Source organism: Corapipo altera, unplaced genomic scaffold (assembly GCF_003945725.1).
Source record: "Corapipo altera isolate COAL_440 unplaced genomic scaffold, ASM394572v1 24, whole genome shotgun sequence".
In the NCBI taxonomy this organism is placed as follows: Eukaryota; Metazoa; Chordata; class Aves; order Passeriformes; family Pipridae; genus Corapipo; species Corapipo altera.
Genome location: NW_020884903.1, coordinates 4717953 through 4743524, shown reverse-complemented (window position 1 = coordinate 4743524; position 25572 = coordinate 4717953). Strand labels below are relative to the sequence as shown.

At 38.3% G+C, this 25572-nt stretch overlaps 1 protein-coding gene across 3 annotated transcripts; it reads right to left on the bottom strand.

Annotated features, from left to right (window-relative positions):
* Positions 1–8039: 8039 nt before the first annotated feature.
* On the bottom strand, positions 8040–25567 carry RNMT (RNA guanine-7 methyltransferase). 3 transcript variants are annotated; one of them, XM_027650868.1, is made up of 11 exons: positions 25470–25567; positions 23835–24117; positions 21583–21715; positions 19980–20102; positions 18814–18929; positions 16784–16965; positions 16025–16189; positions 14789–14906; positions 13259–13360; positions 11698–11731; positions 8040–9859 (listed from the first exon to the last, which is right to left on the bottom strand). In XM_027650868.1, the coding sequence occupies exons 2-11, from the start codon at positions 24072–24074 to the stop codon at positions 9822–9824; spliced, it is 1251 nt and encodes a 416-aa protein (XP_027506669.1). In that variant the 5' UTR covers positions 24075–24117; positions 25470–25567; the 3' UTR covers positions 8040–9821. The 3 variants fall into 3 exon arrangements, with proteins under 3 accessions (XP_027506669.1, XP_027506667.1, XP_027506670.1); XM_027650866.1 differs by lacking the exon at positions 25470–25567 and adding an exon at positions 25031–25288; XM_027650869.1 differs by lacking the exon at positions 25470–25567 and adding an exon at positions 25063–25288.
* Positions 25568–25572: the final 5 nt, after the last annotated feature.

The window sequence follows — 25572 nt, the reverse complement described above, 5'->3', positions numbered from 1 at the left end:
TGTTAATAAGCAATTTGTCCTAATTCATTATCTCACACTTTATTAAGTATAAGTAAACAAGAGTCTGGGAAATTCTTTTATTGTTTATTTAACTAGTTAGGAAATGTTCATGCTAATTTGAGCTACTCTCTGTCTTAGTTCGTAGTAGCTGATTCTAGTGACTAAAAGAAAAATTGCATTTTAACTGGAATTATGTAAGTTTTGTAGTATAAATATTAACTAACATGTTCTGTCTCCTAACATGTTGGTCCCTCTACCCTAACTCTCTTACTGTCCCTTCTCTTTGCAGAAAGTGATTGCAAGGAAGTCACTCTTAATAAAAAAAAGATTCTATTAGGCCATACTTATTCTGCGCAATATAATCTGAGTAAACCCAACTGGATCAGGGTTCTCAGGAAGTCAGCCACATAAGAGGTAAAACTTGGGGAAAGCAAGGAAAAGGAGAGAGTCAAAAAGAGAGGAAGGGATTTCTACAGGAATTTTGAGACTGCTGAGAGGGTGTGTGTGAATCATAATTTCAAATTCAAATACTTAAAACTCCTCCTCATCCAGTTTTAGAAATCTAAAACCTTTGTATTACTAGCCCTTTTTATAATCCTGTATAATCCCATGCCAAGCAAGCCAGACAACAGAACAAAGTTTTGCCCCACAGCACAAGGTTGAGTTGCAGAAAGTCTTAGTGGTCTTAGTGAATGATTTATAAGCAACCCTGCCATTGGTCTCTACATAAATGTCACCACCTTAGTTGATCAAAGAAAATCATGTTTTTAGATCTAACATGCTTAAATCTAAAAAGAATTTCAAGGTGACAGAAGTAAAACAAATACTTCACTGTGTAAGTGCAAATTCAAGATTAGTCAGGTTGGTTTGTTACTGAGAGAAAAGAAAAATTAACACATCCTCTTGTGAGTAAATGCCATTTTTCAATTAGGCTGAGGAGACGTGGTTAGTCCCACCAGCTGAATACAGAAATCCAGACTATGAGTTAGTTTTTCTCCACCACACTGAGTGCAGCCAGCTTTATACTGACTGGATGAAGTGGGCAATCAATCAATCAGGATTTGGTTTCATACCCACATAGGAGATTCAGCAAACCAAATGGTTGAAAGGTGACCTTGTGAAAGATTCATTTTTCTTTTTACAGCACATGCTTCAGTGTATAAAACTGCTAGATTGCAACTAGAAAGGGCAGCTGTGAGAGGAGAAAACATGATAAGCAAAACCACAGATACTGTCTGGAGACAAGTGCATCTTCAAGAAGGGAGGAAAGAATGTTCACCTGATTTAAGATGTTAATTTAAAGTAGAAATTGCTACTCAAAGCACAACAAGTTCATGTTCTCTATTCCATGAACTGTTCCTGGCCTTGAATCTGCAAGCAGAATGTCATATTTTCCCCACTGTGGACAATTTATGGGAAAATTCCTTGCCTGCTAGACCCAGAATGTTTACATTACTTTGTAATGCATATCTTCATCAGTCTTATTTGTGCTGGAGGATCCATGGTCTTTTCCCATATGAAATGGATGTGTTTTATACAATAGCAATTGATTATTTAAGGCAGTGACCACCAAAGACTGAAATTCATTTCAAGTACAATAAAGAAACAGGCACTGATTATTCTGCACTACAGTTGGAAGGAAAATGCATTTTATTAATAAATTTTATTAATAAATTTTTTCTCCCCAAAATATTCTTACTATAAAAGTCTCAGTTACAGTAATTGAACTGATCAACTCCCAAAGGAGACTTGAAAAACACTCAACATTGCATTTGATAGCAGAATAGGGAAAAACGAGGGAAAAGGAAACACAGGTAATAAAAAAAAAAATCCCTTTGTCTGCTCTTCTATTTATTGTAAAGTGTACTGCCCCTCCCTGTACAAACCATTTTTAAGGCAAAACCTAATGAAATCAATTATTGAGCCAAAAATTCTACAGCTCCATCTGTGACTCAGTCACAGGTGCACAGACGTGGCAGATGCTCTTCATCAGTGCACCTAAGTCATCTTTGAAGTTAGCACAAATTGACAACAGGAATGATGACTAAAATTAAAAATTGTAGTAAAAAAGTAATGTCAGAATAGAGGAAAGTCGTTTAATACACTGACTTCTTCTGTCAGGCAGCCTGTAGATGAAAGTCTAATAACAAACCAATGTTTCAGGTACTCTTTTAAAAGTGGTGCCACTATAAAACTCCATTGTTTTGTCTTAAGATTCCTAAATAGTACCATGAGAATGACAGGTGACAATGCTGCAGAATTAATGGACTTCTACCAGCAGGACATCTTCCTTCTCTTCCCTCGTTAGGAAAGAGGGGCACAAAATTGTTTGGCATATAAAAACTGAAGGCAGCGGCCAAATTATATATTTCATTCCCATTTACCTCAGGAGTCAATCGAAACCTCTGAAGAGGAAAAACATAAAACTTACTTTTTCTTGCCTTTTTTTCTAATATATTGGTGGTGATTAGTAGAACAGTGTGCTGGTTTAAAGGTAAACCAGCAGGGGAAATGAACTCAACTCAAAAGAGAGATTATAAATCAGAATAACAATTTAATAAAATAATACAATAAGTACGATTATACAGACAAACAATTGGTTTTAACCCACAAAACCCAAATATATAGCCCAGCACCCTGAGGCATGAACAGAGTGGTGTTCTTTGGGCCCCCTGAGTCCAAAGGAAAAGGAGAGGGGAAAAGCTGTTGGTGAGAGTGCTGTTGCAGTCTGGTCAAGAGTGGTGATTGCAGTCTGGTCGAGAGTGATGGTTGCAGCCTGGTTGAAAAGTGGTGGCTGCAGTCCAGTCGAGAGTGGTGGTCTGCAGTCTGGTTGAGAGCAGTGGTCTGCAGTCTTCCTCTGGAAGGTCCCAAGACTCCAAGATTATATATCCTCCAGTTCAGGCAGGAATGCTCAGTACCTCCCTCAGGGTGGGGGGTTCCTTAATGGCTGTGAGGACAAGAGCAACTCCTATCTCACAGGCCTCTTAGCACCTAGTTTATAGCCTGAGGAGTCAGGCTCTATGTGCAGATAGTGTAAATGGTTCATTGATAACAGTTTCTGGGAAATGGCATGGAAGGCTATAGAATACACAGTTTTGGGTTACACCCATCCAGTGATGAACTGGTCTCAGCTGTCCTAACTAGGACAAGCAGCAAACCCATCTTCATCAGCAGATTAATTTCATAAAACAACAGTAATTTTATAATTTGTATTTCCATATACTCCTATTCCCCATCCCCATGTACTGCTGGAGGGGAGGAGGCAGAGAATTTGGGAGTGAAGTTGAGCCTAAGAAGAAGTAAGGTGTAGGGGGAAGTTGTTTGAAGATTTAGCTTTTCTCATTATCTGATTCTGATTTCATTGGTAATAAATTCAATTAATTTCCTGAAGTCAAGTCCGTTTTGCCCATAACAGTAACTGGTGAGTGATCTCTCCCTCCCCTTCTCTTGACCCAGGAATCTTTCACTATGTTTTCTCTCCCCTGCCCAGCTGAGGTAGTAAGGCTTTGGTGGGCACCTGGATTCCAGTCAGGATCAACTCATCACAAACATACAATAAAATGTTTCTGCTTTGCTCAAAATTCTTTAGCTTGGAGAAGGATCCAGAGAGACCTTATTGAGGCCTTTCAATACTTAAAGGGGGCTTGTAAGATGGATGAAGAGAGTCTTTTTGCGAGGGCCTGTAGTGAAAGGACAAGACATAACAGTTTTAAACTAAAAGAAGGTAGATTTAGATTAGATATAAGGAAGAAATTTTTTACTGTGAGGGTGGTGAGGCACTGGAATAGGTTGTCCAGAGAAATTGTGGATGCCTCATCCCTGGAAGTTTTCAAGGCCAGGCTAGATGGGGCTTTGAGCAACCTGGTCTAGTGGAAGGTGTCCTTGGCCACAGCAAAGAGGTTGGACTAGGTGATCTTAGAAGTCCCTTCCAACATGAACCTATCTATGATTCTATTAAATAGCCAAAATACTCTTATAGAATTAAAATCAAATATCAATTCATCTTTATTTAGGCATAAAACCGTAGTACTAGTGTAGGCAATGTCCATCCAGGTAGGGTAACATAGAAAACCATTTTCTTCTAATTTAAAGGCTGGTCTTCAGAGGATAAACTATTCTTTCAGCTGTCTGTACAGCATCAAACACACAAGTGCTATCACACCACAAGCTAGGGATACAACCCACAAGCAAAAAGACATATTTAACCTAATCACAGACAGGTATATCTTTAAGGAAGCTTAGGACTATGTCTTTTTCTCAATTTGTGTTAAATTTTATATAATTTTTAGCTTAAACAGGCATTAGACAAACTGTACACTATATAATCAGCCTCTTGGTTACCACAGTTGAGGTTCCATGGTTTTGCCTAAAAGCCTCCTGTAGGCTCAGATTCTCGGCAGTCAGACCAGATCCTCCAGTTTCTACCACTATACTCCTACATATTTGTAAAGAAGCCCAATTTTAACTTGAGGCTGTTGTTAAGAGGAAGCAGTGATTTGCTTCTAGCTGAAGAAACATTTAATTAAATCTTTTATAAATTATACAAGAAAGCCAACAATTTCCAACCCTGTAATTATTGTTATTTGTTCAGCTTACAGCTCTTTTATAAAGAAGCAGGCTTCAGTTCTAGCTGTCTATTGCAGAGATGTACACTGTAGGAGTCAAAGTGAACCAGGAAAGAAAAGGACTACTTGGACCAAAGAATTCAGAATAATTCTGCTACCAGAAAATACTGCTCCACAGAGAAGTTGCTTAAACTATAAAGATTAGATATTTAAAAGCTGTATTTTATATATAAACCAAGGTTTTCTTTGTGTTTATTGTTTAATGTAGGTTGTTTTAGTTTAAAACTCACAAACAAAGACTAGTCTTGCATCTAAAGTCAGAACAATTCCATCACTGTCCATTTAAAAGTGAGAAGGAAGTAGTAAGTCACCAGCTGAGTAGTCTTATTCCAAGACTATGAAAAAGCTGTAAAAGTTAAGAAGAGCCAAGAACCTAGGGCGGGAGTGAGAAAGTATGACTCCAGCAATGCTCACATTGTCACTCTAAATCCCATGGTGATGTTCATTCCACTGTTAAGAGAGTAAAATTGCAGTTTAGTTGCAATTAGTGATCAAATTAGACTGTCAGAAACACAACTTGAATGAATTCAGACAAGACTGTGAGACTCAGAGGGAGAGAGCACAACCCTTATGAACCTGCACATTGAAACAATATGGTCTATGAACTAAAAAAAATATTCTTTCCTTGGGCTTCAACTATTAACAGCACAGATCAGTTAGACCTTAAATGCTCAAATATCTTGCCCTGAAAGTGGATTTCAGTTGCTGGGAGACACATTAATGCAAATAAAAAGACAACAGTTTTAATAAAATGAAGAAAGGATGACAGCTTCCATTAAAATGGCATCACAAAACCTTTAAGTTATCTAATTGATCAAGTTAGCTTTGTTCTGCCTTACATCTGTTCTCTAAGTAACAGAAACATTCAAGGCAGTACATAAATCTATGATAGTGATGTATTACAGGGGTATTCTGTAAGGCAGGTTAGAGGAAAGCCATTTCACCAGTACAAGCACATCCATGTAAAACGCTGCACACTGAAGCTGCGAAAAAATAAACTATATTAACAATTATTAATATAGTTTATTTATAGCAGTTGTTGTTCAGTACACAGCATTCATAATGTCATCAGCGCGAGGATACAGATTTCAGACTTTTCTCTTTAAATCTCAAGTGAGGTTTCTTGTTCAAAAACCACACTTGTTTCCACAGCTTTTGGCACTTAAATTACCTGATTTTTGTGCTTCACACTTCTGAAAACTCAGGACGCTTATTTGCATTCATAATACAAAATATAGATTGTTCATTCCCTCACTTCCATACAGAGGTTCTCATTTGTGGCACACAAGGAACACCAAGAACTGAGATTACAGGACTACTGTTAATTCTGCTTGATATTAGATGAGCCATTTCTTCCTCCAGAAGCGTTATTACTTTGGCAATAAGTGGATTGCAAAAGTGGATTTATTATCAGCCCCTTAAATACTCTGCAGATGTTTTAAATTTGTTGCTACCCAGCTTAACATTCCCTAAATTAACGGTTTTCAAATTCTTTAAAAATACAGTTTAGCAATTAGTATACAGCACATAATCACTTATTTTCATAAAAATAGATATTAGACAAGAGAGTGCTTTATTAAATAGACTCTGACTCAAAAGGAAAACAGTCAAAGGACTGAGATGCTCATTATGTAAATTAAACTATTGAGGTGTTTCAACGGGAGAACATGTAAGATTTGCAGCACACCTGAGGGACACCATGCCATCCAGAGGGACCTGGACAAGCTGAAGAAGTGGGCCCATGGGAATCTCATAAGGTTTAACAGGGTGCTGCACCTGGGTCAGGGCAACCTCTGGTATAACACAGGCTGGGGGATGAACAGATTGAGAGCAGCTCTGCCAAGAACTTGGGGGTGCTGGTGGATGAGAGGCTGGACATGACCCAGCAACGTGCACTTGCTGCCCAGAAAGCCAACTGTGTCCTGGACTGCATCAAAAACAGCATGGCCAGCAGGGCAGGAGAGAGGATTCTGCCCCTCTCCTCTGGTGAGACCCCACCTGGAGTGCTGTGTCCAACTCCAGGGTCCCCAACACAGGAAGGAAACTGACCTGTTGGAGCGAGTCCAGAGGAGGGCCACCAAGGTGATTAGAGGCACAGAGCACCTCTCCTATAAGGAAAGGGTAAGAGAATTGGGATTGTTCAGCATGGAAAAGAGAAGGCTTCGAGGTGACCTCATGTCGTGGTTTAAGCCCAGCTGAAGATGAAGCATCATGCAGTTGCTTGTTCAACCCCTCTTCTCTCTCCCTCTCCTGGTGGAATGGACAGGAGAATTGAAGTAAAACTTGTATATTGAGATAAGAACGGTTTATTAATTGAAAAGAAAGTAAAATACTATAATAATGGTAAATAATAATAATAATAATGATAATATTAAAAAGGAAACAAACAAGTGATGCACAATGCACTTGTTTCACCACCTGCTGACTGATGCCAGACTCTCTTTCTGAACCCAGCTCAGTCCCTCTTCCAGGCAACTCCCCCCGGTTTATATACAGGCATGATGTTCTATGGCATGGAATATCCCTTTGGGCAGTTCAGGCACCTGTCCCAGCTATGCTCCCTCCCACTGGTAGGGCACATGACAAGGGAAAAAAAAAGTCCTTGATTTAGAATAAACACAACTTAGCAAAAATCAGAACATCAGTGTGTTGTCAACACCATTCTCATTCTGAATCCAAAACACAGCACTGTACTAGCTAGTGAGGAGAAATTAACTCTACCCTAGCTAAAACCAGGACACCTTAGAGCAGCCTTCCAGTATCCAAAGGGAGCATACAAAAAAGATGGAGAAGGACTTTTTATTAGAGCATGTAGTGACAGGATAGCAGGGAACGGCTTCAAACTGAAAGACAGTAGATTTGGATTAGATACTAGGAAGAAATTCTTTACTATGAGGGTGGTGAGGCACTGGAACAGGTTTCCCAGAGAAGGTGTGGATGCCACATCCCTGGAAGTGTTCAACGCCAGGCTGGATGGAGCTCTGAGTAACCCAGTCTAGTGAAAGGTGCCCCTGCCCACAGCCAGGGAGTTGGAATGAAATGATATTTAAGGTCTCTTCCAACCTAGGCCATTCTGTGATTCTAAGTCTAGCTTCTTAAGTCAGGGGAGTAATCCTACAAATGTGTACAAATACTCCAAGGGGGGATGTGGTAATAGGCACACACTGAAACACAGGAGACATTTTTACTGTGAGGGTGACCAGGCCCTGGCACAGGATGTTCAGTGAGGCTGTTGAGTCCATTCTTGGAGCTATTCAAAAGCTCTCTGGACATGGTCCTAGGCAACCAGCTCTTAGTGAACCTGCTTGAGCAGAGGATTTGGACCAAATGACCTCCAGAGTTGCCTTCCAGCCTCAACTATTATGTGACTATGTGATATGCTGAGATTTGCTTAAAAGAGGAAAGACACTCCACTGTATTCCCTTTCTTTTTATTATTCTTATTTCTTCCAAAAATAGCATAACAATGTACTTTCAAATGGAATTTGATACAAGAAATCTAACAAAACTAGCTTTGACGCACACAGTTTTCAAGGAAACATTTCAGCACTTCTAAAGTCAGCATTTTTCAGCTAGTTTCATGAGTACTAATTCTAGCAGAAAAGGAAGTCTTGTTTTCTTAATTTCAGCAGCAGAACCGACTAATTCTACTGCTTCAGCGAAGTGAAGGTTATACGTGTTCTTCTATACAATTAAAAAAAATGAGTCATGGAGGAAAGAACATAACCCAATTACAGGGAGAAGGCAATACAACTACAGACTCAATTTGAATACTTAACTCTAATGGAAATGTTCTTTTCTAGGTTTATTATAACTTTTCAAAATACTCACATACCATCAGAATTTCATCATTTCATCTCTACATAAACTATAGTAGCTAACAGCAGCCATCAGCTACTGTTAGCCAAAAACAGAGAGAAAAAACATGAAATATTCAGGCCTTCTCAGTAACTGGTGGCTACAAGCACTGGAAAACCGAGCAAACACTGCCCCAGAAATCCCTAATCCAGCTTTGAGACTAACAAGCAGTTAAGATGGTAGTGAGACACAGTTCTGTCTACTGTTATCACTACATTATATTCCCAAGCAAAATATTTGCCTTTTATTTGGGGATTGCTACCCACATGTACCAGGGTGTGTACACACATACACAGCCCTCCCTTCCAGAGTGAACTGCTGTTATCCTCAAATGTTCCACAGGCTCCCCTTCTGGTTCATGATCCACGACATGATCGCATTTCTAATGCCTTAAGGACTGCAATGAGGTCCCCATCACTACCAACATCCTATTGCCAAGCCCACTTGCAATTTTATGAAACAAGAAAGAAATGTATCCTAAGATCTGCCTAGTAAGTTTTGAGAAACATTAAAACTACCAAAAAGTCAGGAGAGTCTTTAATACAATAGAAAATGTTGTAATTTAAAGTAATTTAAGTTCAGCAGCTGTTACCGATTACCACACAGACATATTTGGAAAAACGAAGCAGAGATTTAAAACATTAGAAATTGAGTACGTTCAGAGCAGTTTTGTACAGAACAAACTCGTTTAATTGTGAAAGCACCATGAAGTGACACTATGTATCAGCAAGCAGGAAAAACAAGAACGTCATGTGATTTTACCATGTAAACTACACCGTGAATACCACTAAGGTAGATTTACACTGCAGGCTCGAGCACAGCATGGAGGTACTCAAACTGACTAAGGTATTTTTTGCTCTGCATGCAATGTAGACATACCCTCTATGTCTGAATAAATCTCATTATGAATTAACTGAGCTCTGCAGTACAGTATTTAGGCCCTCATTCTGCACCATCAAAGTCAACACTCTTCTTTCCATCAACTCCAGAAAGTGCAGGGTCAGGCTTGTAATCACAAACATACTTCTACTAACAAAACATTTGTGTCTAACATAAAGTTGTGTCAGTTCAAACACAAGTTTTGAGAGCATGCAGATTGCTTACAAATGCTTAAAAAGACTAGTTCAGAATCTTTCTTATATATACACACACAAGTCCATCTGTCACAGACAGGCAATGTAACTCTGAATCACGAGCTGCTCTAGTTTTTGGTAGTGTCCTGCACACTTCTGATAATTAAAAAATAAAAAATAAAAAAATAGTTGCCACAATGGATTTCTGACCATTCCAACTTGCACATGGATATGATCTCTTCTTGCTGCATCCGGTATGTGAAGTTTCACAGCTGCTTCTCAAATGCAAATACCAAGTAAATACCTAAAAAAGAAAATGCGAGTATTTAAAGTTTCTGCTTCCTTGGCAACTCAGTTAAGTTCTCACCATGTTATCAGGTTGATACTCTGTCCAAGTGACCTGTTAGCAGATTACTGAAATGATAAAAAATGTTATGGTTTCCCAATGAGTAACTTTAGCATTCAAGTCTAGCATACTTGTTTTCACAGTAGAGCACAGAATGCACAAAAGCAAAATATTTTATGTATTGCAGATAAGGTTAATGCAACACTAATTCAGTATTTGGTTAATGATATTACTGAAATGTGAATGGAATTCATAGAGTACTATGCCATTCTACACATAATTAACATTCACTTGCACATAAAAAGTCACATGCAAGTAAGTTAAGACTCCTTCATACACACAGTAATGGACAATTAGGGGTGAAATTATCAACTTCTTTTTTAATTGAAAAGTGAATAAACTCATGACACATATTATTAATTTTACTTTTAAAATTTTCATGGACAAAGAAGAAATTGTAAGTCCAGAACAGTATGATTCTAGTAATGGATATTCGTAAAGTCCACACCAGCACCCTTGGAAAACTCTCACTTGGCACATAATCAATGCCAGCAAGTTGGATGTTCTTGTGCTCCATACCAGACATGTTAAACCAGTTACTTGAGGCCATGAGTCTAATAAACATTTATGGATTTCCACTTTTATTTTAATGGATGACGTGCCATAGCTACACTGCAAATCTTTCAAGACAAGCCTATCAGACATTCCTCAGCAACAAAGCAAAGTTCCACGCAATGAGCAAGCTATCAGAAGCTCTGTATTCCAAATCTCTCTGGAAAATGAGACTACTTAGGAAACACAGTAATCACTGAACTTCTAAAGGTATAAAAAGCTCCTCTCAATTCAATTAATAGTGTACCTAATACTTCTACATTCCTGGAATTAATATCTTCCTTATGATTCACGCCTTTCAAAATTCAATAATAATTTAAAAAAGCAGATTGAAGATTTTTTCATTTGTGAATTAAACAGCATTTTTTGTTTGCTTTCAAATCACCAAAACAATCAGAACAATGGTCTGCAAAAATGCAAATGCTGGCTGGCTGCACTTACACAGAATTGAGTAAAAATCTCTCCAGGAATCAATTTTTATCCTTAGAATTGTCAGTCCCTTACAACTGAGTTTTTATTGAACTCAACATTGGAAAAATCCAATATAAAACATTTTCCATGACATGTGCTCACATAATTTCAAAATATATTTAATGCCTTTGCAGTGTCTGAGGCACTGAATTTTTCTCTTCTTTTTATAAAACATTTAAATACCTCTTCACTATTCATGTTTTAATTGCTTCTTCCTGATATATGTATCACTGCAGGAAAAGAGTAAAGCTCTGGTCCCTGTCTTCCCCAAACAGGTTTGTATTATTTTTGGTGAATGTATGTCCCAACTGGAATTTGTTTTCTAGTTGACTGATAATGGTATAATATCCAAGTGTACCATACAGAAGTGTAGTATTTAATCCTCTAACACTAGCAAAATAATTCTTTAACATTGGTATCATTTTTCAACATCCCAAGTAAAGGATAGGTCCAAAACTATTTTAGCCCAAAAGTTTGCGTGTTAGGAGGTATTTAAAAAAAAACCAACAAAATTTTAACTATTTTATGCATTTTCCTCCCAATTTCTTGAGATGTGTGCACTACATAATGTATCCACAGGCATTTGAATTACACAAATAATAACATCTTGTTACATTTAAAATTGGTATTTTCTTCCATAACCAACAGGGTATTTTACACCCTTTTCATAGAAGTTATTCAATCAATACTGAGTTTTCAAAAATATTACTTACTTGTTGCTTCCCATTCAGATTTACTCAAGGTTCCCTAGAAGGCGACAAAAAAAGCCACAGTTTCAACAAAAATGAAGAAGCAATAAAACACGGATTTAACTCAGGATAATCAATCTTTTACATTGACTGGCTATTTAGGGACAAGAAGAGCATTACTGTAGACCACAGATACTTATAACTCCAATAACTATGATGGGAACAAATTGGAACACCCCAGACAATGGAACACACCTAAATCACCCAGGTATAGGAAAATGGGCCAACAGTCTGTTGGTCTGGATGCCTATGCAATGCAGAGTATGCATCACCATATATCACCATACATCACCATACATCACCATACATCACCATACATCACCATACATCACCATACATCACCATACATCACCATACATCACCATACATCACCATACATCACCATACATCACCATACATCAATCAGTGTGACTTGACCTGGCTGAAGCTGCTGCTTCCAGCCCAAGATACCCAACCCTTGCGCAGAAGTGAAGAAAAGGCCCTGTATCACGGTGCTGCCACCTTCCCCAGGAACACTGCCTGCCTCCACCTAATACTTTCCCACAGCCCAAAGAAACTCTATTTGCAAGATACTATCCAATCCAACTCAGACATTCTGGAAAAAACAGCCTGCCATCCAACCTAGGAAATCTACTCCCAGCTCAGTCAGCCACACAAAATCAGGGTAAGCCCACAAGTAAAAAGCTGCTGCCATTTACCCCACCAATTAAGAAACATCAGGTAAAAACAACAAGCTGGTTTTTTGCTCTGCCCACTCCATCTCCTTCCCACGAGTTCTCACTGGGGACACAACTCAGTCCATATACTACCCACTCACCAACCCTGACCAAAAAAAAAAGCATCTGGCAAAAAAAGTCTTTGGTCTGACTTGGCCACTGTCATGGTCTTAAGCCTATTTCTAAAAAGAAGCAGTTTGCTTTTTAAAATTTTTAGATTTCAAATACTGAAAGCAGGGGTTTTTTCCCTCTTGATGTAGGACTTTTATATGTTTTTATATATACAGTAAAAGGACTATATCCTCAAGAATTCAGAGCACAAACAGTGGATGAACCAATGATTAAAAAAAGAAACACCCAAGTGGAAAAACTTCAAGGTGACCAGCCCCATGCTGTATCTGTGACAGTGAAAAGGATGATTTCAAATATGTATGGTGTCATGAACAAAGTTTTCAACTTTCCTATGAGAGGATTGGAACTAAAACTTTAAATCAGTAGTGTGGATATGCAGAAACATAAGAAGATCCTTCAAATTAAGAGCAGTTAGAAAGAAGAAGATGGAGAAATATCCTTTCCCTTTCACAATATTACCAATTTCTTAACAGCTACCAAATTAAGTGAATTTGATTCTTTGAGTATAGGATAGAGATTAAATTAACTCCTCAGCCCTGCAGCTCTACAATTTTTCACATGCAGAGAGACATTCACACTAATTCTATTGCAGTTGAAATGAAGGCACCACACATCCAAAAAGGTCAAGACCTCAATTTTAGACACCACTTGCTCTACTGAAGTATGAAGAAACTTACCAATGGTAACTTTGCCTTGCCATCTTTCATGAACTCTTTTGCATGGTCATAATCATCAGGTTTATCAGAAACAAGCCTGGAATCACCAGATGTAGAATATGGCTGGAAAACATAAGAAACATAAGAAAAAACATTAATTGCATAGTAAGATACATTAATCACATCAGTCATGGGTTTGTCACAACACAGTCCAGAACAGAAGTCAGTAATTCTTAAAGAAGATTTTAAATTTAGGTCTCTTCTTTATAGCACCCTAAGGAACAGGTCTGATACTCCCTACTTACCAGGAAATTAGTATACAACTGATTCTTCAAAACTAAGAAATACTTAGTAAGTATGCCAGTTACAAACAATCTGTATGTAACAATTCAGTCCTCAATTGTAAGTGGTCACTACTTTAAGATAACTCTCACTTTTCTAAGAACATAGATGGTATGTCAAAGGCCATGTCACCATGCTACTGACAGTGAGTCCACAACAGCACTGGCACTTTCAGAGTCAACAAGGACAGTCAAGTTCACTTGCAGCCCATGTGACTCAATTTAGTAAGTCACCAGATACTTGACTTGATAGTTTTATGCTGAAGAATTCTACTGTTTGGGGGAAAAGGGAAGCACAGAGAACTGTGAGTAAAACCAAAGCCTCAGAGGTGGCATGGAAAAACTTCTCTGAAGCTGCTCAGGATAAGAGTTTGAGGATAAAATATGCAAAAAAATTGGGCAAAACATAAGCTTGGTTACGGTGAAGTACCATTTTCTTCTATGAACACAGCCTGTCTTTTTATCCCTAAAAGATTCCTTTCTGTCTTTTCACTCAATATTCCTTGCACAAAGATAGAGCTTTCAGTCTCTCTTTGCTGAGGAAGAAATGGATTACAGTCACTGCTATCTGACACCTGGCATGACTCTTGTGCTTCTGTTTCCTACTTCATAAAAATGAAAACTTTGCCTCAAACTTGAAATATTGTCTTCCAAACCTGAACCACTCTATGGGGTGCTGGTGCCCAGTGATGGCAGCAGGGGCTGCAGAGGTGGCCTCTGTGAGGACACACACAGCTGGTTCCACCAGCTCCAACAGAGCCACCTCAGGTCACAGTTGAGTGAAAATGAGCCTGGGAACAAGCAGTAGGTGAGACAATGGTATGTTTAGGTTTGTCTATGTTTCTCACTTTCCTACTATTTTTTTTTTGGCAATAAATTAAATTAATCTTCTCCAGGTTTACTCCGTTTTGTCTGTGACAGTAATGTTAAGTAATCTCCTTGAATTTATCTTGACCCACAAGGATTTTTTTTCCTATTTTCTCCCCCCATCCTGTTGGGAAAAGGGAACAAGAGAGGAGGTTGGTGGGTGTCCAGCAGGCAGTCAAGGTCAACCCACCACAGTCACACTTTCAGTTCCAGGAATTAAATTCTTTCTATTGGTAGTCCCTAATTAATTGCAAAATGTTCACAACGGGAATTTCCATTATTCCACAAATAATTAACAAGAAGTAAATGCTATTAAAATGAAACGAGTCAACTCCAAATTTACCTCCAAGGCCTGCATTCTCCTTAACAGCATTTTATGCTCCTCGTTCTTGATTTTTTCTTCATAGAATTCCCGAAATGTCATTTTATAGACTAATTTCATACCATGCTTCTTTGCCATTCTGTCAAAATAATAAGTTTAATTAGGGAAGCCTCAAAATTATTGTAGCTTTATTTCCAAAGGAACAATTTTAAGCCACAGTGACATCTTATGGTATTCAGTAGGATTACACTTTTTCTAGAATTTATTTTAGTTAAGACATTTAGATGAAAAAAGCAGCAGTACCACCACAAACTGTACTTTTTTTTTTTTTTTTAATTAGGACAAAAAAAATCTAGGCAGAAGTGATTTACAAACATTTTAATAGAAAAATTACTCTTCTCCCAAAATACAGAACTTCCAGACAGACTACACTCTTTTCCCTGCAGTATCCATCACGTCAGATATTAGGGATATATTTCAAGAACTTATTTCTATTAGATTTAGTGCCTTACATCTCAATTATATGTAGACACTGTGGACATGCAACACTGCAGTTATAGCTGTCAGTGACGAATGCTGGTATTTTTCATAGAGAACTACAAATAAAGTGTGCGAGAATATACAGGCTTGATGGGAAAGCTTAATATTGTTTCAGCATTCTGAGCTTGAATGGCAGGACAAGCCCCAGCATGGAAACATTTGCCTGTACCTCAGAACACAGGCTGGGAAAGGCAAATCTGAGTTCACACAGAGGAAACAGTAAAATGTATGCTCAGAGATGAAGAAAAAATAAGTCACAGGAAAAATTCTACGAACATTCAAAGAAAGTTGTAGAAGACAAGAAAGAGGCATCACAATGAAGAGGACACAAAAGAAAGCTTCCTGAAGGACTAAAAAAAACATAGAAAGAAACCCCTCAGGAAGTTAATTTCAAAGAAGAAAAAGTTGACAGCAGTAAAGGTTTGGTGACAGATCAAACATATCAGATACAGATGTTCTTGTCTGAGACCTAGTTCAAGTCTTCACAGTTTCTGACCAGAGCACCCTCAACTGTGTGCAATGGACAGTGGTTGTGGGTGGAAATTGCAAGAAACCTCTGCATGAGGAACAACAACAAAAAAACCAAAGAACTGAAAAATACAATAAGAAAACCAAAACATTATTTTCTGCAAGTGTTATGCAATAACATATAAACTAAACAAATATTTATTATGTTCCACAGCTGTCATTGTATAATGAATTCAAAACTTAACTTACTCTTCCAGTAATGGAAAGTAAACCAAGAACTCAGGGACATCAACCACTTCTTCCAAGTGGAAATCATACTTGCAGCCAAATAAAGAATAGTCTCCCTTCTTTTCAAATTTTACATTGTACACATTATTCCCAAATGAATTTGTTTCTGAAGCTTCAAGTCTCTTTCTATAAAATGAGATACAAACAAACATTAATTGACCAGTATTTAGCAGGCAGAGAAAACTACACATAAGAGGCCTGAAAGTGTCTCTCCCAGAACTAGAATACTCAATGATCTCTCTAGTTTCCCACCTTCGTTATCTAATAAGGAAATGAAACAATGAAAGAAAGTCACATGCTAGGTTTGAACAGTTTATCATTCCTATACAACACAACAAGGACTTAATGGACCTAGAAGATTAATCTTTAGCCCAGACAACCTACATGGATAAGACAGGCTTCTTGGAACAACCACAAAACCCTGACAGTTTTTCCCTGGGCTGTAGCCATTTTGCCACTATTTAAGTCACTAAAGAGGGCTGAAGTGTTTGAAGACCTGTTCTCTATACCAGAAGAGCCTGGGTGCAAGAGACAAGGATTAGTATTGATTTACCTGTTTGAGTCAGCTCCATGAGTGAGATTTTTTTGACTAGAATCCAAAATTGTTGCAAAAAAACTCACTTTTGTTTGCTCATATGTATTGGAGTACTGCAAGAACAATTAGCACTTAACATGGCTTCACAGACTTTTGAAAGACTAATAGAATATAAAAGTACTTACACAAGTTCAAAGCTATTTGGAGTTGTGCCAATGAAATAACCTCCAGGAGAGAGGTTCCCACAAGCATTTTTAAGCATCATGTCAGCCTGCTCATATGTCTCAAATGAGTAATGGTAAACAAATTGACAGCTGCAAATGTCAAAGCGCATATCTGGATCATTATATTTGGAAGACAAGAGATCCTGAAATAGATTTAAAAGAAACAAAAGCTACAGAAACAAGCATGATTCACTTAAATCTTCCAACAAATACACTACGCCCATAATCCTTTTAAATTTTTCCTTTCAGCACTCATTCCTTCACAAGTTAACATGGACAAGATGAAAAAGGTAAGAGTAAGAAAAAGTTCTCTGCTACACAGAAAACCATACACAATATTTAGGAACACCAAAATACACACAATTTCAAAGTTATCACGTCCTCAAATTATTTTCATGTTGTCAAGTAACACCCCTGCACCTGAAAGGCCGAAACCCAAGTCAGTTACCCGGTAGTTTCCACAGGTTCTTTACTGTTGAGGGTTTATAACTGGCCACCATTTAACCAGAAAAAACTACTGTAAAAAAATGAATTTTCAGTTTACTAAGTCTCAGAGAATGAGAACTGACCCACTAACCATATATTTGAGAGGAGAAGGAGTTGTTTTAAATATGGTGGTTTGCTCTGACCACCAAGTGGTATTTGTCTGTATTCTCACATACATACATGCGTACTAACACGCTCCTACCCACTCCAGAGCAAGTAACTAAAATCTGAAGAACCTGAAGCCCTTGGAATCTGTCAGGTTAAAGCCTGTCAAAGTTTGACCCTGTACTCAGCAGTTCTTTTAAGTCTTCTTGATCAGACTTCTTTTATACAATACTAGTAGCAACATCATAAACAACACAGCAGCATACAAGTTCTCCCAAGACACAAGAAATGCATTCTGTATTTAAAATACTTCATACTTAACAGTTCTACCCAAGTTCCTCTTCTCTCACACACTTTCCATCCACCCATTCACTCACTCCTAAACTTCGCTAGTTCATGCCACAGTCAACATTCCTCACATGGCAAGATAAAAACAGACACTTCACATACCAGTAGCAATTTTATCTGTTCATTTAATCCTCCTCCACATTTTAAGAAAGATTCAAGGAAGTGAGAAACAGAGGTGGGCAGAATTAGAGAGCTCAAAGAATGAGATTTTGCAGGATATACAACATTTGTGATAGAGACACAAAGCCAGGGAAATGAACTTTTGTGTGCAAGGATAGACTCTCTCCCCTAACTGTAACTTTGAGCCAAGAGAAATTACATGAACCTGGCAACAGACTATTTTGCAGAAGAAGGAAAGACAACCGAGAATTCAGCAAACAACCCTTTCTGCAAGGCTGAGAACAGGTTCAGCTTTTCCACAGATATGCTGGAACCAGGTAGGTTCTGCACCTCAGCTTACAATCAGCAGGGTACTCTCAGTCTGCATTTCTAGGAAGCAAAAGCAGTTCTGGCTACAAGACCGCCTCCTAAGCTTCAGAAATGCATTCACCATTGCCTCCTGACAGTCTAAGAAACCTGTTCTATCATACAAGTTTTGAAGATACAAGTAACTAAAATGCAGCCAGAAAAATAAAATGGGATAAGCAAAATGTACAAGGCAAATCAGAAAAGGTCCTTTATTTATTCCATTATTTAAAAAAACATTCACCAAGATAGTTTCCAACATCCCATGCTGCCTCACAGAAACTCTAGAGGTAAGAAGTTGTTGTGTTCCCCTTGTCAAGTAAAAGAGACTGAAATCACCAGATTGATTATCTGAAAAAGACATTCAGGCCTCAAGAATATTACACTGTACAACAGCAGTAAAACACATCTAACTACATCTTAAGCAACTTTCCAGTAACTCATATGGCTGATTCTCCTGGTAGGACAATAATCTGATCTTAAACAAATATATGCCCAAAATAGTATAGCACTACCATCAACTTCCTATACTTACTTAACAAAAGAACGTTAAATCTCCAAAATAATACAAAGCACAGAAACTGTACCTTGGTACTATCTGCTTGTATGAATTCTGCATCAAAAATGTGTTCATTATATCGACACCGGGCTTTCATTTCTTCATATCGGTGCTTGCACTGCTGCACAGAAATGTCAGCAATATCTGTGTATGAAAAGATAATTAAAAAAAAAAAAAAAAGAGGTGTATAAACTGCTCTCCAGACAAGAAAAGCGGAATGATTACTGGAACAGAGAAGGTACAATATGGCAGGGATAAAAAACTGATCTTCAGTTTTGTTAAAACAGTTCAGGTCCCAGGGATTCTCATTCTTACTGTTCTTACAAATATAAAAGATATTGAAATGCAATTATTTTATTGATATATAAAAGATATTGAAATGCAATTATCATGAGAAATTTTTTTAAATTCTAAAACTGTTCCTTTCTCAGGCATCGAGCTTCTGACAATATGCAATGAATTTACATAACAATTTTTAAATAAATGAATTAACCGTATTTGAATACTGCCCATTGAAAAAATGCAAGAAAGTACTGCAAAATGTAGAATACTCAGAATAATTCCCACCTATGGGAATTTTATGGATTTTTAGTATCGAATTAAATATGAAGTTAAGTAATACTTCCTCTGATTATCCCTGGGATACTTTTTGGGAAAAAGGAAGATGGTATCTTCCTGTAAATATCTAAGCAAATTATTCAAATGAGATTTTTTTATTTAGCTTTCAGCTCTTTCCCCTTTCTTAGTCTGAAAATTTTAACACCCAAGACCACTTTTTGTCACAATATTGTGGGGTTTATTTTTTTTTAAATTCTGTGTGTGTTTTCAGAACAGTTAAAAATACTACAAGAGATCAGATGTGGGAGATAAGACATAAAATACAAAATGTCAACGTTTTCCTGAGTGCCACATTTTGCCTAAGACAATCTATGGCAGTTCTGTGTTTCTTTAGTGATACTAATTTGTATTTAGGAGTTGAGCTGAAAGCTAAATACACAGAAAACCAATGATTCTTGTATTTCTGCTGGTAATCAAGTCAATGTCTTCAGGTTAAAACACAAAATAAGATTTTTTGACAAAAGATGTTCATTGCATTCTTGGGCATAGTGGAAAAAAAAAATAAAATACTGGAGATGTACTTTGTCTTCCCATAAAACAGTGAGGTACTTTCACTAGAAAGTTATGTCTTCTTACCAGTACAAACAAGTTTTTTAATTCTGCCTTTTTTCCATTTCAGTAAGTCTCCACCTTTGCCACATCCTAGATCCAGAACAGTTATATCATTCTTTTTCTGTCGTACCCGGTCTATAAATTCACCTAGAAAAATAAAAAGAGGAAACATATACACCTCTCTGTACTTCACTTGTATTGCACATAGAAGCCTAAAGGACCGAAAGGGTTTGAGAATTTTAAAACACCTCAGACCTTACTCTGCCTATAAGTCTTGTTAACATTTAAGTCTAGACTTAAATGTCTAGAATGATGAAAGGAACCACAAACTTTTAAAACTATGGAGAAGATAATGAATATTTTCTGTGCTTAATGTGCTCTGTGTGTAATGTGACTGAAGCTCTGAACTGTTTCCCTGGTTGAGGCAAAACTGCACATGGCTAAACAACCACCTGTGAATGTGTAGGGAAACAGGGTTCCCTTTCATTACAATTACAATGAAGGCAGCTGTTATTTGAAAGTATGAGAAAACCTTTTGCAGAAGAGTAAAAGCCAATTAAATGCATCAGCCACAACAACATCTCTTCCTGGTCACTCTACAAAAACAAATTTTCCACTCACTCTCCCAGGTCTTGCAATAACATTACCTATTTGTTCACTGCCTTTTTACCCTACATATACCAGTTTCATTTTCTCTTCTGTCTCCACTCTGTCTAGATTCCCTCTGCTCTGACTGATGTTGGCATATTATGTAAAACATATCAGCATGCTAGCAACTTTTCTTCACAGTAAGAGACATGAAATATGTTTTGATACAACTGCTATAAAGCCACACTGCTGAAATTCCCTGTGACAGAAAGGCTTCAACACAGGCTTCAGGAACAGCTTTATATAAATCTAAATATTGCTTCTAACTGCTCTGATACAACACAACAAAAAGCAGCATGCTGAGACAAATGGTGCCAACATCTCCTGGCACAGATCCCTCTTCGTGAACCTGTGTTGCTGTGCCGATAATTCTTTCCTTTGTTGGCAGATATCTGATGGTTTTGTTTTCTCACTTAGGAATTGATCTGTGGGACAGCGGATTTTGCCTTCTAATAAAAACCTGCTGATTTTTAAAGAATTACATCCTCTAGTTTTTTATCTCTTAAACCACTGACTATGGGTGACAGAGAAAATATTTATGTGTTTAAGTTTCCTGCAGAACTGTTTAACCAAGACCAGAGCCCAGACTGCTTTGGGAAAATGGCTAATGAATTAGTTGAGCTAGACTTAAATAATAAGAACAGCTCAATCTAAGAACAGCTCGATTTCTTTATGATGTAAAGTTGTACTTTTCTCTGCAAAAGTGTCACAAAGAACAGTTTCCAGTATGAACTTTTTCTGCTTTTTAAGTCAGTTGATCTTTAAAACTTTACCATATGTTTGGCACTCCAACAATATAAAACACTATCACAGAGATTCAAATTAAACATAAACACTTCACTGCAGTTGAAAAACTTACTACATATTATGAGACTGTCAATCAAGTAGGGAAACAAAAAATATTACATTTTGATACAAAAATTGGTTACATTTTACTCAATCGCCTTGACTGACCTAATGATGAATCAAAGAAGCTTACCAATGAGGACACTCTTCGTCCAATTATTAAAGTTTCGGAGGTAGAATATGCGAGACTGGCTACGTTTTTCCAATCCAACTTCTTGAAGTTCATTATAATGTGCAGCTACAGCTTGCCCGTGGCCTATCTCAGACTGCAGAAATGACAGGAAGGAAGAGACTCAAGCAGTGAACTCTCTTTACTACTTTTTCATTTAATCGAAAGACACACATGTTCAGTTCAAGAATTTAAGAAAGCAAACAAGTAATACTATGAAGAGCACCATCATTATAAAGAGATTTCCCATATGTCTCCTGATGCTCATGTCCTTTAAAAATATAATTCCTTTTTCAGTTCATTCAAGTAATTTCTAAGGGATGATACCCAGCATCTTTCCCTCAGAGAAATACTTTCAATTCTCTAATACTCTCACTGCTCTCAAAGAATCAGTTTCACTTCCCTTAAGCCTTAAGACTCTTCAAAGAGCTTGTTTCAGAAATTCAGTGTTTTCATTGTATAAACTGCCAATTTAAACAAAATGCCAACTAGCCAATGCTGCATAAAGCCCCAAGCAGATGGACCCCACCGCCAGAGGTTTAAGCAGACCATGTTAAGGGAATGAGGAATCACTTAACAATATATTCTATCTCATGCTTTACAATTAGCTACAGAAATGTCTTTGAGTTAGCCTTAACTTTAAATACTCCAAGAGATTTCTGTCCCATGTTACAAAGAGAAGCAATCTACACACAGATATTATGCTCCCAACATTTCTTCACCTTGAAAATGATCTTTGACTATATACATGAAATGAAAATAAATTATAAATAAAGTAACAGAACACAGAGAACTAACACAAATACAGTGAGGCACAAAAGCATTTGAAATAACAGTACAAACCAGAATGAAGGATTCTCAGTTAAAACAAAAAAACATGCTACAAAGCCCAGACAGTACAAATCCATACAACCATCAAAAGCATTCCCCAGAGTTGACTACAAAAGCCAATTTCCCAGGATCTTACTATTCAAACAGCTGTTCCTCAAGGGAAAAGAAGGTTTGACTGACTTTAGGATAACAAGTGAATTTTTCAGTGTTTCATATACGTTTGCTAACCTTCAGAACGAATACAGATGTAGTTGTCTGGAATCTCCATGACCCCATCATCTGTTTATTACCAAACCAGGCTGACTGATACTAACAAATATTTTGACCACTTCTATTCTTTTTTAGGGTAAGCAGAGATGGCTCTCTGAATGGCAACTGAAGGTGACATAAGCTAGAACGGCTTAGACAAGTGTGGGGGACATACTCATACAAACCATTAACACCTCAGAGGCAAACAGCCATCAGCAATAACATCTAGATGCTGCCAGATATGTTCAATCACTTCTCTCCACCCTTAAGCTACACAAAAACAATGTATTTCTTGTTCATCTAAACCTTATCCCACATTGTTAAAAAGATGAAAGGGTTCACAATGTTTCTACCACAGTGAAAGGCACCCTTTATTTTACCAGACTGCTTAGCCGTAAATTAATATCCTGGGAAAATTCTGGACAGAGAAATAAAATTTTAGGTGAAAGACATTTTCAAACTACACTTAAACATCCCAAAAGGTCAAAATTAGGCTGGATATTAAAGCATCGGTTTCTACAAGCTCATATATAATAAACAACAGCATCGTATAAAACATTACCGTTTTCACCCTCCCAATTAAAAGGGCATATGTTTTCTGCTACTTTTGTAGTCTTAAAAATCTTAAATCTTTCAGTACTTCACTTTCTAAACAAATTAGACTTAAGTTATATCACAGAGGATGCAGTTTGCAGAGTTTTGTAAACTATACAATACCTTACCGATGAAATGAAAGGACGAAATTATCTTATGGAAGAACCTCCCAAGCACAGCTTAACTGCTCTAACACACAGCATAACAACATACACGAGATCTGAGTTCAAGATACAGGACTTGGACTAATGCCAGTAAACCCTACACTACCAGACTGCTACCACACAAATGATGGAAGGACAGTCTTAGAATTAGACTAAGCATGTACTGAGACTAACATTCTGATTACCAGCCCTCTTTCTCTTCTGTGAAGACAACATAATTTATGCACCTGTTATTTTGCTAGGAAGCTACCCACATACTTTGATATTTGGTGTTTCGTGCTGGTTCACATATGCTTAGCATAAATATTTTCAATCTTTTCTTGAGCTAAGGCTTTGAAAAAAAGGATTTGAAAACAACTCGAAATAAATGATACTCACTATTTTCTTCGGAGGTTCATCTGCAGAATCTAAATTCTTCCTCTTTGCTCTACCGTCGTGATCACCATGACCAACTTCTTTTTCATTTGCAGTGGGCTGCACTGTACCTGAGGTGGAACTGTCACCTTCACCCCCACGCCCAAGACCCAAATCTGACTCTGAAGTACCAGGTGATTTTTCCACTTCTTCAACCAAACTCTTCTCTACTTCCTGTTCTTCTGTCTTGGTTACATCAGCCATTTTTGGCTGGGTAGTCTCCTTGTCCACTGATCAGAATGGAAATCTATAGAAGGGAAAGAAACAAAACACCAAAGATTTTCAGTGTTGAATTTCACTTACTGAGGGTTACAATCGTGACTTTCAAAGGTAACACTGGCATTACAAAAGCATAACATGCTTTTGCCCTAGACAACATACAGACTTCAAATTTGACTAGTTATTTCATAAAGACAGCACAATTAAATACTCAGAATTTCAAAGTACTCTTATAACAAGATCAAATTAAGATATATCTTTACTCTTCATGTTTGAGTCTTTCCTAAGTATATGATTCAACTGCAACGTGTTATTGGTTTTGAGACTGTAAACTCCCTCTTTCCCTCCCTGTAAAGGGTAACCTACAAATCACTTTTTGTTTAGAAACACAAGTTCTTTCAAATTAATAAATTCATTATTTAACTTGATATGCTTTAAAATGGAGGTCCTCAAGATGTTTTTTTACTAGCAAGTTTTCATATCAGTTGTGGATTTTCCAGTTTGTCAAGAATACCCACTATGCTCCAAGCCAACCTGGAATATTCAGTTGCAACTGCATTCCCACATCTCTATTTCACAAATACCCACACAGCCCGTAGGGCTGCAAACCACTGCCACAAAGCTCATTTGGTCTGTGGCACATCCTAGCCTTCTTTACACTTGTTCTTCTTTCACCAGTTCTTCTTTACACCATCATCAGGACGCGGGGCATCTACTTTGTAGTAAGGCACAAGAGGGGGCAATTTGACAACTCCTTAACAAAAATTTGGCAAATCCATAACAAAACCCATGCACAGTCCACCGTATCCAGGCTCGCCTCTTACTGTCAGAACACATCTATTAAGGGGGGCACTACACAGACACACCAGAGCAGCTCTCCTCAAAGCAGATGGCCTCAGAGTGCAACTTGAGGAAACAATCTCTCCACTACGCCGCAGCACCTGACTCAGTCTCCAAAGCAGCAGCAGCACACCCTTCCTTATGCTCACGCGGCTATTCCAAGCAGATGGTTTGATGGGCTAAATTGTGAAACGATCCGACTTTCACAACCAAGCGCCCAGGGGGAGCAGAAGCTCCTTCGCGGGAACAGCCGGAGAGCTCAAAACGCCTGGAGCTTGGGGAAGGGGGGGAGGGAGAGAAAAGTGGGCGAACGGGTCGGCCGGCCTCGGGACGCGCCCCCTCCTTCCCCTCCCTCCCTCCCTCCCTCCCTTCGCCCGTTACGTGGCCGAGAGCCCTCGCGGCCTCCTCGCCCGTTAACGGCGGCGCCGACGCTTCCCTGCACCCGCCCGGCCCCGCTCACCCCGCCCGCCCCGGGGCACCGCCGCGGGTCCGCCCGGGGGCAGGCAGGGAGGGAGAGACGGAGGGAGGCCCGGCACTCACCCGGCCCAGCGCTCCGCCATGCCTGTTTGAGGAAGTGACGAGCGTCACGTCCGGGGGATGGAGCGGGGGAAGGGATGAAAGGAAGGAGTGGGAAAACACGGCG

Bases quoted from the DNA above. Each gene is read 5' to 3' on its own strand.
- RNMT (XM_027650868.1), bottom strand. From the start codon at position 24,074: ATGGCTGATGTAACCAAGACAGAAGAACAGGAAGTAGAGAAGAGTTTG. The intron at 13,361-14,788 runs GTAAATTTGGAG...TATGTTTTCCAG, and splicing joins GGAGAATGCAGGCCTTGGAG to CCATATTCTACATCTGGTGA. The intron at 9,860-11,697 runs GTAAGTAATATT...TTTCTTTTTTAG, and splicing joins ATCTGAATGGGAAGCAACAA to GTATTTACTTGGTATTTGCA.